The following is a 19167-nucleotide window of genomic DNA, read 5'->3' as shown; positions in this document are numbered from 1 at the left end:
GTGTGTCACTCACTTTTATACTCACTGTCAGTAGCTTTTGACATTGAGCTGCACTCTGTTCTGAACTTCTAGTACAAAAACTAACTGAGCCCTGGTCTGCAGCTGCAGGTGAGAGCCAGCCCTTTCATCTTACAGAATTTGGCTTTCTTAATACCAGTACTCCTTTGCAGCTGCTAGGGATGAGTAGCTTCAGCAAGCTAAATAAAAATGAAAGTGGACTACTGTTTGAGGAAGCCTGTCCTTCCCATGGGCAACAGGGTGGGCGAGTGGTTTGTGCAGAATTTGAAGTGAAATGACATTGGGCACTGGGTCTTCCTTTGCAAACGAGCCTTGAGGACTCTCCTTGTGCCCTTTGGCCACTGCTATGGCCCTGCCAGGGCCCTTGACTCCTTCATGCTCTTTCAGATGTGTGTACTTGACTGTCTCTGGTAGCTGCTGACTATGAAATAGTAGCTAAGCACCTGTATCCTATTAGCCTTTAAAGTGTCTCTTTTGAAAAAATAACAGAGGGGCAGAGGAAGATTGCTTTCTCTGACTGCCATGAAATACATTCTGAACTACCTGCTGACCTGTGGATTGTATTGCTTGGAAAAATATGTGAATATATATTCTTTTAGGTGGAAGAGGGTATCTTGAAACTGAGAAATGCTGGCACAGAGCAGGATTTGGGTATCCAGTACAAAGCCCTCAAACCAGAAGTGGACAAGCTTAACATCATGGCAGCCAAAAGGCAACAGGTATAGTGTGGCCATTGTCTTCTGTATATTAATTCTTGTTTTTCTTTTCCAAAATACCTTGCTGCTCTTAGAAAGTGCCTGTTCTGTTAATACTTTATTTTTTTACATAATTGCTGAGTACTTTATATTATGCTCTGCCATGCTAAGGAACTGTGAGAGCTTGCCTGGTAAGCTAGGAAAGTGTGCTTGGCTGTAGGGTGCTGCTTCTGATGGAATTTGTTCATAGTAGCATTTGTAAATGTCAGTGTTTTAGTGCTTTAATGGCATGCTGCTGCCCAAGAGCTGCACTTGAGGACAGGAGCTGAGATGTGTCCCAGTCCTGGGGCACTCTCCACTAGACCCTGTTGCTGTTGTGGTTCATGCAGATGGACTGAACAGGTCCATGTGCACAGGGAGCAAAAGCCATGGCTGGGCACAGCTACAACTTCCTGAGGAAGTGAGTGATGCTGCTCACTGGTCTTGCACTGAAATGTCCATTGGAGGAGGGGTTGAAATTCCTGTTTGTTGTGGGTATGTTCTGTGTTTGGATAGCTTGTGCTTAGCCTTAAATTGCGTGTGAAATTTGTTTTGTTCAACAGCACTGGTGTGACTCATTCTTGAGTAGTTAAGTTTTCAGAAGAAAACAGAGGTGTGGGCAGTTTAAGTTATCAGAAATAGCATAATTCTTTTAGAGCATTTTTTGCCTATTTGTTCTGTAGATATGTACAAACCAAAACTGCTTGTGCACCTCTGACACTGCTTGGGTTTTTTTGCACAGATTTGTCTTAGAAAATAAGCTGGATACAGTCAAAAAGGGATTGCCAGTTGGTTATGTATCTCAAATCTGATTGTAGTAAGTGGGAGTAGGGTTGTGATGGCAATGCAATAAATGCTCTAAAACTGCTTTGTGATGGATTGTTCCATACTATGGGAAGTGGTTGTACAAAATCTGTAAATCTCTGTGCCTGCTTGGAGTGCCCTCCCAGCTCGGTGTGTACCTTACAGAGGTCACCTATTGCCCATTCATTTTAGAGAGTCTGACAGAATTTTTTTCCCTTTTCTCAGTAAGGCAGTCCTTGTCTTCATTTTCACTGCCTCTTTGTTAGATTTAAGAGGTAATTTTGAGATGGTGCTGCTGCTAATAACTGTGGTTGTTCCTCCTTTTATAAACTTACTGCTTGTGCTGGACTCAGAGGCTTTATCTGATCATGGTGCTCTGTTCCAAAACAGAGGTGATAGTGCTTTAGAGAATTACAGCACAGAGTGTTTGGGAAAAGACTTATGGACTTGCTCACTAATCTTGAATTAGTGGTAATTATAGTCATTGGATTAATTTAGTCTCATTGGAGGTGAACAAGAAGTTGAATGAGATGATATATTTGTTCTTCTGAAATTAAGTACCTGAGTCTCTTGAGGAGCGTAAATGCCATCTTCTAGGTGTGATTAAAGAAAACATTCTGGTTGTGAGCCTGGGTGTTTAAATTAAAGATGATCTTGCTTCTCATCTGCAAGTGCAAGACAGGACAGCTTCTAAAATGCCGGTCCAATGCTGCAGAGGAACAAAAATCCAACGTCAGATTTTGAATTGTGGTGTTGTGAATCGCCCTGCGGTGTTGTTGTTTTTTGGCTTTATGAAGCTGTCGTGTTTTGCAATTAGTTGAGCCCTTAAGGATAGGAATACTCAGCAGGCAGATTTGAGCAGATTTGAGGCAAAGAACCTGCCTGTCCTTTGAAGATGCGGGGAGACAGTGCATGGATGTTGAATGTGGGCAATGCTCTCAAATGCTTTTTTCCCCTTTAATTTTCCTAACAGGAGCTGAAAGATGTGGGTCACCGCGATCAGATGGCGGCAGCCAGAGGAATCCTGCAGAAGAACGTGCCCATCCTGTACACGGCGTCCCAGGCCTGCCTGCAGCACCCCGACGTGGCTGCCTACAAGGCCAACAGGGACCTGATCTACAAGCAGCTGCAGCAGGCGGTCAGCGGCATCTCCAACGCCGCCCAGGCCACCGCCTCGGACGACGCTGCCCAGCAGCAGGGCGGGGGCGGAGAGCTGGCCTACGCCCTCAACAACTTCGATGTGAGTTGGAGCCTTGCTGGGGAAGACCCCTCCTGTTCCTTCACCTGCTCTCTTAGCCGCAGCTTGCTTTTATTGATATTGCCTGGAAGATCATTTTCTACTGAAGTGCGGCAAGTTGTAGGCAAAGTAGGCTTTTTTAAAAAAGCCATTTTCCAAACTAGGGTTGATGGAATATAGAAAGTTACATGTGTGGTTCTTGGTGATGGAAGGCTGTCAAGCTAAACTAGCTCTGAAATAGCAACCTACTGCTACATTAGATGGTTTGTTTGAAATTGATTATTTCATAATATATTTATGTAATGTATTCTTGGAGGTGACAGAAGTGATTTATTAGAAGTGAATCATATATTTGGGATTGCTGAAACTACCTCTTGAGAGGAACATGAAGTGGGAAGTTTTAATATGATTTTTGGTTGGAAATGAAGTCATTTCATACTGATAGGTTGTACTGATCTGTCATGTTCTTTATCTTGCATTCAGCACGTTGCTGAGGACAGCCATGCATTTTTACTGAGATCTCTTTCCTTTTGAAGCCAGGATTCGGTGTCTACCTGATTCAGCCTCTGAATTTTAAACACTGTAACACTAACTTACTCTAGAACTATATTTAATATTGCAAAGCCATCACTGAAAAGGCATTTAATAGTTGTGGTTTTGCCAGATTTTGCTCACTTTCTCCTTTTTGCTCTTACCATTCTTGTTCCTCCCTTTGTGCCACGTGTATTTTGCCAGGGTAAAGTTCTGATTGAGTTCTCCCTGTGTTTGATGGGAAGCCTTTCCCTGTGATCTCTTGAGTAACAAGAGGATGTCATGGCAGTCTTGATCTTTGTGACTGATTTCAGTTTTGAGTTTGCCTTTCTGAAAGTCCATCAGATGCTCAGTAAGCCTTCAAAGCATGCCTCAGGTTAGCCCCGATGGGCTGCAGGTTCTCACAGGTGCTTGTGGGAGGGGAAGGCAGCCCTGCAGCAGCAGCACCATGTCAGGGGCTGGCAGTGAAGAAGCAATTCAGTGCAAGTTGGTGGAACGGCTTGTACAGCTCAAGCCATCTAATGGGATTTCTGATAAATAACCCTATTTTACTATACAAACTCTCCAATATACAGCTGCAGACTACTTTTTGAATCTTGAAGTTCACATGAAGCTTTTTGAGCCTTTAATTCCACTTTGTGAGGCTCTCTAATAGCAGCAGTGCCTGATCAGCAAGCCAGCTTCACGATAGCTTTGTCTCATCCCTGCCAAAGGAGGCTGACAAAACAAATGTGTTGAGGTTCTTGGCAGATGTTATCCTTGCACTTCATTTCCTGCTACTGCTTGAGTGTTATTACACTCCTGTAATAGAGGCTTTGAGCACACATGCCCTCAGATACTCCAGTGATGGTAAAATATGAAATGGCTACCAGCCGATAACAAACCGATTGTTATCTCTTTTTTGGTGGTGCAGTTCTGGAGTGGTAGCACACTACCATTCTATTAGCCAATGGCTAAAAGTTTCAGGAAGGAGGAGGAGGGAATGTGTTGGAGAGCACATGCCATGTTCTCATCCTGCTGTGATGGCTGCGTGGTTACTCTGTAGGGACATGAAATGTGCTGGCTGGCAGAAGGAGGTGGTTGTGACGTGGCTGCTGAGGTTAGTTTGAACAAAAACTGGCTGAAAAATTTCCCATTTCAAAAAGCTTTGGGTCTTCTTTTAGAATTAAAAAATTCTGCCCCTGGAAATAACCGAGGCTAACTCTAAACAACCAACCAGACCATGAAATGGCCAAATTATTTTTCTTTATTAAATTACAGACCTGTTTAAACAAATCACCTGAAAGGACTCAAAGGTGATAAATACTGTGCAGTTTCTTCCTGGGGAGTTTCCATGGGTGGTGGTGTTAGCCCCTTGAGAGCAGATGCATCAATGCTGCTGCTTCAGCCCTGAGTCTCTTGGTATGAGCTGTGCTTGCTAACACTCTGGCAAGAGAAACCTGTGATAATTTTCTGCCATGAAGAAATTGATTTCTGTCTGGTTTGAAACCTTTGTTGATGTTTCACTTGGAGAATTTTCGAGAACACAGTTGTATTTACCTGCTTAACACTGAAGAGAAAAGACTGCAAAGTAGGGCAACAGAACACAATATATAGAGCTAATTCTGGATGTTTGTTTTCTTGTTCATGATGGGATAATTATATCTGACAAGTTAACTAGTGAAGGCCTGTCCAGATTGACATGTCATTAGGAAGAGTTCAGTACTTTGAACCTTATTTTTGCTGGCACATTTGATTTTTGCCATTCATGTAACAAGGCTTCCTATGGCCAAGTTTTGTTTAGCTGTCAAAGCAGCACAAGAAATGAGTAGCAATATAATCTGCTGGGAAACCTCTTAGTAATTTTACAGAACTACTCATGAAAATCCTCCTCAGTGCCAAAATAGTGTTGTTTGCCTCTTAATGCCTGATCAGGGGGTTGCTCTAAGTGTTGGTTGTGTGCATGACTTAACAGTAATACACTGCTTTGATGCCTTAGAGTGGCTATCTAGAACAGAGGCTAGACAAGATTAAGAGAATAAAAGTGGGTATTTATTGAAGGCCTTCAATAGATACACCTTGGGCAGTCAAAAGCCTCAGAGAGGGGCTGCACCCAAGATGGATGATGGTCATGAATTTTTCAGGAAATTTTAAGTTTGGTCCATTTACATATCAGGGGTTAATCCTCCAATTACAGTTTCAGGTCGCGAAGTAATTTACTCCAAGTTTGCCCCCCCGCCAATTCACTGTTATTTACATCTCTTGTGGCCTGAGACAGTGAGAAGTCCTTGAGTTTCAGGCCCAAAGAGGAATTGTCTGACCAAAATGTGAAGACAGTAGCTAACACTGTATAAGGAACTTAAGAGTTATACACTAAAGCACTACAGGATTTGAAAAATATAAAAGCTGAATCCTAAGGCATCACTTGGGCTGGTGACTGATTTGCAGAACTTTTTCTAGAAACAAATCATCGTGGACCCCTCGACGTTCAGCGAGGAGCGGTTCCGGCCGTCCCTGGAGGAGAGGCTGGAGAGCATCATCAGCGGGGCAGCCCTGATGGCCGACTCGTCCTGCACGCGCGACGACCGCCGCGAGCGCATCGTGGCCGAGTGCAACGCCGTGCGCCAGGCCCTGCAGGACCTGCTCTCCGAGTACATGGGCAACGTGAGTACCCCGCTCTGCGGGCTCCCTTCGGGGGTGTAACTCCATGGGGTCAGCTAAAACATGGAATTGAAACTCTGAGTGCATGGGCAATGTCAGTACCCCGCTCTGCGGGCTCCCTTCGGGGGTGTAACTCCATGGGGTCAGCTAAAACATGGAATTGAAACTCTGAGTGCATGGGCAATGTCAGTACCCCGCTCTGCGGCCTCCCTTCAGGGGTGTAACTCCATGGGGTCAGCTAAAATACAGAATTGAAACTCTGAGTGCATGGGCAATGTCAGTACCCCGCTTTGCTGGCTCCCTTTGGGGCTGTAACTCCATAGGGTCAGCTAAAAGATGGAATTAAAGCCATGTCCCTCAGAACTGGTTTGTTCTGCTGTACTTGGTACTGGTGAGGGCACACCCTGAGTGCTGTGTCCAGTTCTGGCCCCTCAGTTTGGGAAGGATGTCGAGATGCTCAAGCACATCCAGAGGAGACAACAAGGCTGCAGAGGGGCTGGGAGCACAAACCCTGTGAGGAACCACTGAGGGAGCTTGGGGGTGTTTAGCCTGGAGAAAACGAGACTCAGGGGTGGCCTTATCACACTCCACAACTTCCTGAAAGGTGGTTGTAGTCAGGTGGGGTTGGTCTCTTTCTCCAGGCAGCACTGACAGAACCAGAGGACACAGTCTTAAACTGAGTCAAGGGAAATTCAGGTTGGATATTAGGAAAAAGTTTTTCACAGAAAGAGTGATAAAGTTCTGGAATGGCCTGCCCAGGGAGGTGGTGGAGTCACCATCCCTGGATGTGTTTAACAAAGCCTGGATGTGGCACTGGGTGCCAGGGTTTAGTTGAGGTGTTGGGGCTGGGTTGGACTCGATGATCTTGAAGGTCTCTTCGAACCTGGATTCTGTGAATTCTATCCTGTCCCAAACAGAATTTGAGCAATAACGAGTGGTCCTGAAAGGTTTGTCATGAGGTGGGATGAAACCTTCTTAAATCACTAGTGATACTTACCTTAAAACTGATCTCCAGTCTTCCAAACAAGTGTTATCATCATAAAGTGTTAATCCCTTGGCACTACTTCTATTTCTCTTTTATGACTGTTGACATTGTTTTGTAGAGAAATTCAAACTTCGGTTTACATAAGGTACTGGGCTTATGCAAAAAGTTCTACTTCACTTCTGTTGTCTCTTGGAAACTTTAACTGTCTCATCTTTGTAGCTGAAAGCATGAATTGTCAGAATCAAGTTGATTATTGTTGCTACTCTGTTTGAGTAGAAGTGATGTATAAAGTTAAAAATGTAGTAAAAAATCTGAGAGCAGTTTGGTGTAAATATTGGGCTCGGAGCAGTTCTTTTCCAGTGTTTAGGCACTGAATGTGCACACAGTGTCTGAAGCCTGAGTGTTTCCACAGTTGGAGTGTCATGTCATGCGAATGAGCTTCTGCATTTGAGGGCATCATGGTGAAATATTGGACTTCCTTCCCCTCCACTGCCCCTTTGCTCTTGTTCCAGTGGGTTTTAAGCTGAAGAACTTGATGTGTTGAGAGGTGAGATCAGGATATCATAAGATTATAGATGAGACTATATATAATTGTTTAACTTCAATACTGTTAAAGCTGATTTAACAAATAAAGTTGCAGAAATGGCAACAACTTAAGCAAACTTAGTGGCTTGTAGTGCTGTGGCAAGTAAAATTGTCTGAAGAAATCTTTATTGGGGGACTTGAGGTCTTATTTATGCTTTTGAAGTTGTTTGAGGTGCAACTGAGTTCAGAGATACTTTTTTTAGACAGTAACACTTATTTAGGAACCTTGCTGCCCTAGATACTTTACCTTCAAATCTTTTGGCCAAAGTGATTTCAACATAGAGCAAAACTGGTCCAGGGGCTGTGATGTGTGGGTTGGGGAAGTGGATTTTGGAGAACAGATGCAGTGTGTGGAAGAGAGAAAGGAAAACAAGGATTTCTGTTTACCAAAGAGAAGGGCAAAGTAATTGAACAAAACTGAAAGGCAAGTCTGATGTAGCCTGCGGGCTGAGCTAGGTATTCATGTAGTCTGTCTTAATTGCTTGTGAAAGTAGCTTGTGCTCAGCATTGACATTTTGTAGAACTTCAGACTGCAGCTGGGAAGCAAAGCATGAAGTTGTGCCACTCAAAACTCCTTTGAGCAGGGTGTTTTATGAGTCTGTGAAGCATCAGCAATAATCCCTCAAATGTGCTGCTGGATTGGATGGAGCCCTGTCAGCACGATTCCGAATGGAGCAGCCACCAAAGGGTAATTAAACATGTGCAAGAGGTAAATGCTCGGTCTTGCATGGAGGAGTTGGTGGCATTTGTCTCATTGAACGTTGGTCAGATAGCCATGTGAGAGTGCAGAGCTTTGACTTCCTCTCACAGCAATGCCTGTCCTCCTCAGCCATGTGCTTTTGTCTCTGATAGGCAAGTTAAAGTAATCATGCTGAGATGGGAAGAATGTATTCCCTCTGTTATCTCCTTTGGCACATTGTGAAATTAGTGGAGCATACTGCATTTTTTAAAGTCACTGTTATGTTATGATTGTAGACAGTGTAGTTGGGGAAATGAGATTAGAAATTCAGTGAAATGGAGTGGAAAAAGCAATTGATAAATTATGGTGAAAATGTGGGATGGTGTGTAAAAATCCATACTGTAAACCCCTCTGTGATTAAGCTGAAGAATGACTAATAGTTGGGAATCTAAACAGTGAAAATGGTTTGATACATCTGCAGGAAGAGTAGGGATGTGCTGACTTAGAGTAGTGGCGGAGGAAATGTCATTTCATGTATATGTATGATATACCCACAGCTCCTGGGATGCTTTCCTCCAGCCTCCCTTTGAAGGAGGAAGCGAATTGGGCATTAAATCTGTTAATTGCACAGCACTTGCAGTGCATCGTAAATCCTATCCAAGTGCTAGAGTAAGAGGTATTTATTGGCCAAGTGTAAAAATTCAGAGAAGATTGGATGAGGAATAGACTGGAAAGGCTGAAGCACAGGACTGTCTTGAGACAGATTTCCTTTTTAACTTTAAACGCCTTCTCTTCGGTGACTTCCTCTAGCTTTTGGGCTTTCTTTCTGATCTCTGGCAATAACAAGACTTTTCTAGACAGTTTATAACTCAAAGTTTAGTGTTTTGGACCCAGAGTTTAACTATTTCTCTGTGCCTGTCCTTGAAGGTCTGGAAGCATTGGCAGCTGTGTTATGGAGTGTGGCAGAAGTTTTTAGCTGAATAACGGGTTTTGGCAATAAACTGAATTGTAGGATCTCTTGACCCTCACTGCATCTGCTGGCAAGGTGATGAATCCTGTGATTATGCCCTTAAAAAAAGGGCAAGATTTGCTTTTTCGGTAGTTTGTTACAGAAGTTTGAATCCCCTTTTTCATAGATTGGTGTGTGTATGATTTCCTTTTTCATCTAGTACAACTTCTCTTGCCATTTTCAAGAGCAGCTTGGTCAGACTAAATCTTAATACATTAAGGCCAGCATTGTGTAAGACAGTGGTCAGTAGGTGGGTCCTGCAAGCAGAAGGATAGGAGCAAGGGAGCTGTTTAATTTATTTTATGCCAAGTATCCCCCCAGTGTTGGCAGTCTGCAGCTCAGGCACTTCTGACCTTCTGGACTGCTCTTGAAAATGGCAGGAGTCTGTTTCTGTGGATGGTAAGTGAGATGGGCTTTCATTACCTGCATCCACCGAATGTCATCGGCCACTTTGTGACCCGGCCTCTTGGTTTATAAGCTACATTCTTTGAAATCCCAACTGTTCATCCCTTAACTGTAGCATCTGATTCTCTGGCTTTTCCCCCTCCTCTCCCAGTTCGCCTGGGGAGAGCTGTTTTCCATTATGGCTTTTGCTCACTTCTCACAGTTTCAACAGAAAATAGTTTCCCTTTTTAAACTTGCATTGCAGATCCCTCCTGGATTGAAATAGCACGGATGCCTATTTGCATTTAGGTTTTATTACTTGGAGGAAGCTTGATTCTTGCTGCTGGTGCTGAATGGCAGAGCTGGGAGGGGAAGGCCTAAATTCATTATTGATTCTGAGTAGCTTTGTGAAAGCAGAATAGTCCAAGGTCTTGGTTCTGGGATCAACTGCCTGGAATGCAGTAAATTCACCACCTCAGTTGCAGCTAAGTTTGTAATGTAACTCACAGATGGCAAGACCCGGATCTTTGTACCCAGATCTGTGGCAGTCAGGCATTCTTGGTGTGTATTTTATTAATTAAACAAAGAAATTTCAAAGCATATTTGAGTTCAGTTGAGCATTGATTCCAGACTTAGGCAGGGCAAGAGGGCAAAGCAAAGCATCGAACTGAATGATGTTAAAATTAATAGTGCAATCAATGAAGAAGTTAGTAAGAAATATCAGAAAATACAATGGAAATAGTCTTTAGGGTCTAACTCCATGGTCTTGTGTGGGTGCATGTTGACATGTTGCAGTTTGCTCCAAGTAAAAAGGATGAAGCTGTGTATTTTTTGACACTGCTGCCAGTTTATCCTGGCATTGCCTTTGGATAAACTGGCAGTTGGTGAGATTCCTCTCCCACTGTAGGTACAGCCAACATCTCTGCTTTTCTGTTCTGTGCTACTCAGCTCTGCCTCAAAGTTAACATAACTCTAATAAAAACTACATGGATATCTAAACTACTGAAAAGCATTAAAAAATGCCCAGTGGGCTGACAGCTGAAAAATTTCTCTATTTTAGAAAGAAAATGTGTCACTGGCACAGGAATCCACAAACTTGGTTGTGACAGGTATGTGCTCTGTGCTGTAGCCCTCTGGGTGTCATTAGCACAGGACTTGGGCAGCTTGCCTTGCTGTCAGCTCTGTTACACATGGTAAGTGCTGGATTTGGTGCCTTTGAGGCCGGGCTTTGAAGGGGTTTGGGGTTTAGCAGGGTGGAAAGCACAGGCCATGCCCTGGAAGTGTAGCCAGCAGTTTCCAGTGTGCTCTCAGTGTGCCCTGAACTTGCAGAAGACATCAGTTACCTGACTGATGTGTAAGACTGGAAATAAAACCTTCTTTCAGCTTTTGACAGTCCATTTTTACTGCCTGGTGCAGGAGCCCTGAGGGCTGGGGGCAGCTGGGCTCCTTTCCATGGGCCAGCAGTGGTCGGAGGTGTCTGGTGCTGTTCAGTATGCACAGGGAAGTGCAGAGAGCTCTCATTTTCAGTCTATTCTGTACCCCATCAATTTCTAATGCATTCAGCTCCCCTTTCATGCACACACCAGTAACTCAGCCATGTACCAGCAGAAACATTGTCAGGAATTGTAGTTTGGCGAGTGCGGAATGCGGACCCGGAGCCCCATTGTGTACCACATGCTCTTGTACAATAAAATCCCTTGTTACTACATTTGGAAACGATAAATCATGTTACATAAAGTAGCCTGACAGGTCCCATTTCAATGGGAATTTTAATGCTTTCATATTAACATTCTGACTGTGTCCTTGACTGTCTGGATTGCATTAGAGGTGCTTGGCAGCAAATGGAGAAAAGCCATTGGGAGCTGGTTCAGAGCAGGCATTCCAGGCACACATCACTTCAGGATGGCTTTTTATTTTCCCTGGTTTCCATCTTCTCTTTGGCTTCAAGTGCTTGAGCACCACAGCAGGGTCTGGTTGGGGGTGGGGGTTGTGTTTCTGTTTTAGATTTTAACCTGACCTGTGCTGGAATGGCACAAATTCAAGGTGAGGGAGGTGGTTGAGCCCAGGCTGTGGCCCTGCTCTGCCAGGGAACTCTGGCAGGCCAGCATGGTTTGGATCTTGGGGTCTCCAGAGAAGGTCCCAGCACTGCTGGATTTGGACCTGGTGGACCCATAATTTGTTAAGTGCTTGGTTTGCACCCTTGTGTCTGTGTTCAGTGCAGTTAGGGGAATGTAGTACTCCACACAAGTGCTGTTTGCTCAACCTTAATTGCACTATTTTGCTTTTCTTTCCTAAGCTTCTCTGAACATCTCTGATGCTTGGAAAGTGATTGGGCAGGAAAGTGCCTGGCTTATCTATTCAATATCTGGTGGGAGAAATCATTTGTCTTCAGAACTACCAGCAAAGGATATTTCTACTCCTGACACACTTGCAATTTACAGAATGGAGATGTGTTTTCATGATGAATTTGCCTATTAGTAATGTTGATCCACAGCTTTGTATTCCTATCAAGGATCCAAGCTTGGGAAAGGACATGTGAATTTTCACATGACTCTGAAATTCATTTATAGCAAGTATCTGTATACTGAAAGGGCTCTTGCATAGCCCTTTTAATGAAAGCATCTGTTTCTGTGGGAATAGATGTGAATTAAAATGGCACACTGATCTGTGTTGATGATAAAGATGCTGATAAAAATTCTGCCTTGAGATAATCTACACTTTCTTTTTTAATATTGTTTGTCAGTTTAAGATGCCTGAATGCTGGCGTGATGGATGTGGTTAGAAAGCCTGGATGGGTTTTCCTGTCATGGACTTTGCTGCTCAGTAGAGAGCTGTGCTGTTATGCTGGGCCCTAATTTCCATAGACATTATTGCTTTGACAAAAATGCTGCTTTTAAAAACAGAACATTTCTGAAGTGATAGGAGTTTTAAATTTAATGCTTATAGGCTGCCATAGAGTAAATATTTCAGCATCATTGGAGTGAAGCCAGATGAAGATGGTGAGAACTTCACACTGTGTCAGTCAGGCATTTTTGGGCTATGGAATCAAGTTTCCAGGTATTCACCCAACACCATCCTGGTTTGGGACTTAGTGTGGGGTTTTCAGGAGATGTTCTGGCACCTTCTGTTTCTTAGGGAGTAATAAAAGCACTTATGGGATTTAAGAGAAGTTCTTAAGAGTCCAGCTCATGCCAAGTTCTGTACACCTTGTTATCTTTGGGTTTTGAAGGTCTTCAGAGTCCTCCCTGTCACCCCCATTGGTTTCCCTGAGCTTGTCCCAATGTTGATGTGGAATTGCTGGTTTAGAGACCCCAAACAACTTGGGGTGCCCAGCCCTAGAGGGGAGGGAGGGCAGCACATCTGGGCTCCAGCTGTGTGCCGTGGGTGGGAGCACAGGCCAGTGCAGCCACTGATGCCAGTGGCACAGCTTGCAAGTCCTGGATGCTTTTCCAGACCCAAGACAGTTTTTGTGCTGTGCAGATGCATCTCTTAAAGAAGCATATGGCTGGCTGAGTGCCTCCTGAGAGAATCCCAGCAAAGCCCAGCACTCACACCTCAGGTCTGATTGCAGTAGGAGCCTAGGAGTCTCTTGAAGTCTTAAATCACTGCTGTGCTCCATCCACTGCCTTCAGCCTTTGCTGCTTGTTTGGTGCAGAGCTGCCAGCGAGAACTCTCTTAAATTGAATAGATTTGACAGCAGCTGGGACTTGTTCTGAACTGCCTTGTACAGCAGAACTCACCCTTGCAGCCTTTCCACGCTTTGCAGCATTTCTGTTACAGACTCTTAATGTATGTAAAAGAAGGAAGGTGGCTGCCCTCACTTACAGTGCTCACTGCAGGCAGCTGTGCAGCAGAGCTGAGCTCTAGTGCTGGCTTTGAGCAGGAATTGAGTCCTGTGGATACTCTGAGTGGCAGTGAAGGCTTCCATCCTACCTGGTCCCTCCTTTCCCCCCCTCAGCCTTTGCTTTTGTGTTGGTGAAACACCTGTTTTTTCCTTTCTTGTCAGGCATGTGTCCATCTCCAATGTTAACACATTCTGATCTTCTGATAATGCATTATAAATCTCAACCTTTCTTAATCTCATGTTGATCAAATAGCATTTAAGATTGATGCAGGGAAAACCTGCAATAAAAATGTACACCCTTGTTTGTGATATGGAGCTTGACATTTTGCAGTGTTTTACTTTCCTTGAACTCTAAGTGGTTTTACATAAATACACTAATGCTGTGCATGGATTCTGCCTTAACATTGTGGTTTATGGCTTAATTCATTTGAATTCTCCTGTTTTGTAGGAAAATATTTGAACTTTATCTGTCTACATAAGATCAAATATGTAGTCACCCCTAATGCAACTCCATTTGGTGATACTTTAGTAGTCTCTCAAAGTCAAAGTCGAGGAGTATGGATGGAATGGAGCATGTAAGTTTGCACAGTGACTGCTGATCTGTGGATAAACAGTCTTTTAGCCTCCAGCAGGATCATGCTCTCAGTGTGCAGAAGTATTACACACACAACTGGGCTTTTCAATTCCTCTCGTTGGAGGAAGGGCATGATTGAATTATTACAAAGCTGGAATACCACAGCTCTTGTATTGCAATGACATACTTGATTCTCAAGTCCTCAACTTCTCCTTTTTCTTTTGCCTTGATCTAATACAAACTCTGGATTAAGTTCCATCTGCAGGATGGGATTCAGGAGATAGTGAAGGGAGAGAAGGGGAACCATCACTGTCCATGTACACATCTGTCCCTGTGGCTGTGTGGTACCACTTGTCTCCTCTCCAGTGCTCCGTGACATGCAAAACCTGCTGTGATCTTTCTTTTTTTTTTTTGCTTTCCAGTACCTCTTCATCTTTTTTACAGCTCTTGCTGCAAGCATTAGAAGTCTTGATGGAAACTGAGATATTCTCTTCTGGATGTAGTGTTTATTATCCAGACTCTGCTCTTGCTTAACCTGTTTTATCCTGTGTAAGAAAGCTGATGTTCTGTAATGCTCTTAATGTGTCCTGGAGCTTCAGACCTCCTTTGTCCCAGAAAGTCTACAGAATCAATACAGAATAATTAGCATTTGTGGCTTATCCAAATAGTGGCAGCCCTCTGGAATTTAAATAGAGGCAAAAGAGTGACTTAATCCTTCTCATGTCTGAGAAAAGGATGAGGCTTAAGCTGTGTCTTGGAAAGCTGTTGAAATAGAGGAGAGAACTTTGGCTTCCTCCTGGCCTACACAGGGACACATTGCTTTAGCAGGAGGGATGGGAGTTAGAGGGGAAGCAGCAGAGCCAGCTTGTGTATGGCAGGGTTAAAAACCTGCTCAGGCTATCTGAAAACACTTCTTGACTTTGGAGACTGGATACTCACAAATTATTTTTGCTGAACAGGCATTCTAGAAGAGTAGTTTCCTTACAATAAGAGCAGCAAAGCCAGAGGCTGTCAGGCCAGGAGCTGCCTTGCAGAGGTGGGCTAAAAGGTGCATTTTTCTCAGCAGCAATTAAAAAAAAGCTCTGGCATTGAGCCACAAAGGGAAAACCAAGGCATTTGCAAAATTAGCAATAGGTAGTGAAGAATCAAACCCAGATTGTTCTGTGCTGGCTTTCACAAATACCTGTGCCTTCCACAAATGGAGGGTGTTTTTCTTTATTGTCTGTGTCAAAGTGAATGCAAATATTGTGGGATGTGCAGCCACTCGTGGAGTGTTGACTCCACTGTGTTCTGTAACCTCTGTCTGTCAAGAAACAAGGCTTTTGCCATTCATTGGGTGCTCCACTGCTGCCATATGTGGCCAGAAGAGAAAAATTGCTTCTCAGCTCAGAATCTCTTTGATATGCCTGAGGTGCTGTCAGCTGTGGTTTGCTGAATATGATAATGTGAATTGACGTTATCAGTTACTGTCTGAAACCTGCAGAGTGATCTGGGGAAATGAAGCCTGCTGCTTCTCTGGGGGGAAAGGCTCTGAAAACAGAAGGTTCTTGGTTGAGTTCAGCTTTGTAGGAGTGGTATCTTGAGAGTGAAGTCTGTGAGGCACAGGAAGTGTGGGTGACATGGGAGTGTGTGGGGAGTGACTGGACAGGGATGAGGAGCATCTTGGGGATGCAGGTGCATCAGTCCTGGGTGCCATGACTGCTCCAGAGCATCCTTCTAGCTTGCCTCTCATCTGCTGGGGTTTAGGGAATTTATTTTGACCTTGTATTTAAAGGATGGATTCCTTAAAAAAACCCACTAAACTAAACCATAAAGTACTTTTTTGTTGCCTTTGATTGATTGAAATTTTGGAGTAAGGTTCCCACCTGCAAGTGTGGCAGGCACCTTCTTTAATATGATGACAGATGAAGATTTGGCTGTGAGGCTGCACATGGGGGCTGTTTGGGGAGTTGGAGCACTGACTATCCTGAACTGTTCAAGACTTCAAATAATCCTGATACTATTAAATTTCTTTTCATGTTTTCTTGATATATGGATATTGTTGCAAAATTTCTCCCCAAATTAAAATACATACAGAGATATTAAGGAGTGCTGAAGATTCTTTAGCAATTTCTTTGAGACACCAATCTCATTATGTGCTTGAGACTTCAGCTATTTTTTTTAGTTTATTTTCTTTTCTGATATTACCTGCAGCATTGGTATGTGATGCTTTAAAAAGCACCCGTTTGCTGAGTAGGAAGATAACCCTGGGACTTGTTTGTAGCACACACGTTTTGTCCTGTATCTGGTGTTGGAAGTTGATGGATGTTTTTCCTTTCAGGTTTCCCAGAAGATGAATTGCAGCTGTGAATGTCAGTGCTGCCCAAGTCAGATCCCTCCTTGTACATGCTGTCCCCATGGTTTTTAACCCAATACTCTACACTGCTTTTAAGTATGCATTATTTTTATTTAAGTTCTCTTGACTAAACCCCAGAATTAATGCAATTAATTCTGCTTGCTTAGAGGTTGAGCAACTGGCTGCCTGATACTGCCCAGGTGGCTTCTGCATCTGTGGCTTCAGTCTCATTTCCCCCTTTTCAAAGGGTTTGTGTGTGTATCTCCCCCTCAGCACTCGGCCTCCTGCATTGTATAGGGAGGAATATGGGATGTGGGCTGGCTTCGTCTTCCCTACTGTGCCTTTGAACCTCTCCTTTGAGGACTCTTTATTGAGTCATTTTGGGGGAAGAAGGTGACTGGAGAGCTCTTATGTCAAATACAAAATAAGACTGCAGCCATATCACTTGATACTGTTCCCCTTAAATGCCAAATTGTGAATTTCCTTAGAGGCAGAATGAGTTTTTTGGGCATCTCTCCAGGAGTCAAAGAATCCAAATTCTAGAGGTCAGTGGACTGAAAAAAGCCAAGAAAACAAGAAGTTAATGCAGAAATAACTGAAGAGAAAGAAGTTGAAAGCCCCTCTGCCTGTGCCTGGGCAGGTGACCCCTTTGGAGCTAATGGCCTACAAGATGGGCATGTTCCTTCCTGCAGGGCCCTTTCATTGGGGAAGGCAGGGTCTTCACCAGGCCATGGAGAAGTTGATGTTCTTGTGAGGGTGGGCTTGCAGGTGAGGCTCTCTGGTAGCCACAGGTGAGGTGGGCTCCTGCCCCACCCTCTGTGGTCAATCACAGCTGTGCTCAGCCCAGGGGCTGCTCCTGTGTGTGCAGGTGCTCAGGGACCTGCAGAGTGAGGTGAGGAGAGCCTGTCAGGAATGTGTTTGGAGAGAAAAAGGTGGTAATTATGCAAATCTGCCGGTCCTGTACACCACCACTACCACCTCCCCCCTTCCAATGCTCTCATGAAATCATTTTCACAGAGAATGTAAAACTGCCTCTTTGGTGGCAGATGCTGAATTCTCCAAACTTCCTCTAAAGTTTTATCTCTGGTCAGTTTTGTAGTGCTGTGGAAACCTATTTCCTCCATGCCCCCAAGTTATGGGTATCCTCAGCTGGACTTGAGGAACTCCTTTTGTAACAGCAGGACTACCTCAAGTACACAGGGCACTTGTATCCCCTGGGAGTATTCCAGGTGTTATTTCCAGTGGATTGGTTATTTTATGCATTGTGTAAAGTTGCTCTATGACTTTGATTCTATTACCCACTCCTGGAGCAGTGCCTGTGTGCAGGGAAGGGTGCTTTCAGTGCTAGACTGCAGTGAAGTGTAGATTCAGTTACAACTTATTTCTTGGTGTAAAACTGAATTTACCAGCTGGGTTTTTCAGATTACTGTCAGCTTAAGTACCTTCAATCTCCAGCTTTTTCTGTGCCAGTTTTTGCAGTTCTATGTATTAATTCTGTTTGTTTTGAATAGCTGTTACTTTATCATCTATCTAAGGCTAATTCAGATTGTGTATCTAATGATCTCTTTAGAAGTTGAAGCTGATACAATAAAAGTGTGAAATGTCTCGGCATCCCATAGCACTCAGCTTTGTTTTCCTTTCTTGTCTTGGATGCTGAGGTGATGCTGCCTTTCCCCTGCACCTCAGATGTGCTGAGTGTTCCTAAATGGTTTATTTCCTTTGACATTCACTTTCCTTTGAAGAAGGGCAGCCATTTCGTATGTGTCAGGCTTGTACTGGAATTCTAAATACTTTAATGCATTCTTATTATCTGCAAGGGTGGCTGGCTAATTAGTTAGCTCAGTAAATAATAGCTTGGTGGTGCCTCTGTGAGAAATGAAGGTATGCACACCACGTTTCTGGGCTTTTCAATCCCCCACAGTGCCTGGGGAGTCACTGGCTCTGGGTGAATGGAGGTGATGTGGATGAGGTTGGCTTGGTCTGAGTGCCCTCAGTGGGATCTCCCTCCTGGGCAGCCAGGGCTGCTTCTGAGCCCTTTTGGCTTCTCATAGACTTCATCTGACTCCACAGATGGTGACCCTACAGAGCTGCCCCAGCCCTGGGCCAGCACAGGCAGGAGCTGGAGCTGCTGGAGCCAGGCCAGAGGAGGCTCCAGGATGAGCAGAGGGATGGAGCAGCTCTGCTGGGAGGAAAGGCTGGCACAGCTGCCATTGTTCACCTGCACAGGAGAAGCTTGGGGGGACCTCAGGGTGGCCTTGCAGGGCCTGAAGGAGCCCCAGGAAACCTGGAGAGAGACTGGGGACAAGGGATGGAGGGACAGGACACAGGGAATGGCTCCCAGTGCCAGAGGGCAGGGCTGGATGGGATATTGGGAATTGGGAATTGCTCCCTGTGAGGGTGGGCAGGCCCTGGATCCTTGGCAGTGCCCAAGGCCAGGCTGGACATTGGGGCTTGGAGCAAATGAGATGATCTTTAAGCTCCCTTCCCACCCAGACCATTCTGAGATTTTGTGAAGGAGAGGAGATTCTGCTGCTTTTGCTGCTGCCAAGGCTTGAGGTTCTTGACAATTAGTCAGCTTTTCCTGCTGTTCCTGGTTTCTAATGCCTATTGCTTCCTTTCAAAGGCAACTTCATACCTACTTTTTCTGTTAGTGTATTGCAGGTTAAGGCTGCTGAATCCCCCACCTTACAGGAGCACTTTTAAATCTGTTGTAAATTAAACCTATTTATATTTCTAATAATGAATAAAGGATACATTAATTCTAACTTTGAATGTCTTGTGACCATATTGGTAGAATTGCTTTATTAT

At 44.3% G+C, this 19167-nt stretch overlaps 1 protein-coding gene across 1 annotated transcript in view; it reads left to right on the top strand.

Moving 5' to 3' along the window:
- The window catches only part of CTNNA1 (catenin alpha 1), a 117367-nt gene that overhangs the window by 25959 nt on the left and 72241 nt on the right, over positions 1-19167 (top strand). The window contains exons 5-7 of the mRNA XM_054642752.2: positions 618-737; positions 2530-2796; positions 5764-5967. Coding sequence (XP_054498727.2) covers positions 618-737; positions 2530-2796; positions 5764-5967 — 591 coding nt within the window. The remainder of the gene's footprint in view (positions 1-617; positions 738-2529; positions 2797-5763; positions 5968-19167) is intronic.

This window comes from Agelaius phoeniceus, chromosome 15 (genome assembly GCF_051311805.1).
Source record: "Agelaius phoeniceus isolate bAgePho1 chromosome 15, bAgePho1.hap1, whole genome shotgun sequence".
In the NCBI taxonomy this organism is placed as follows: domain Eukaryota; kingdom Metazoa; phylum Chordata; class Aves; order Passeriformes; family Icteridae; genus Agelaius; species Agelaius phoeniceus.
This window is presented reverse-complemented; position numbering and strand designations above follow the sequence as displayed.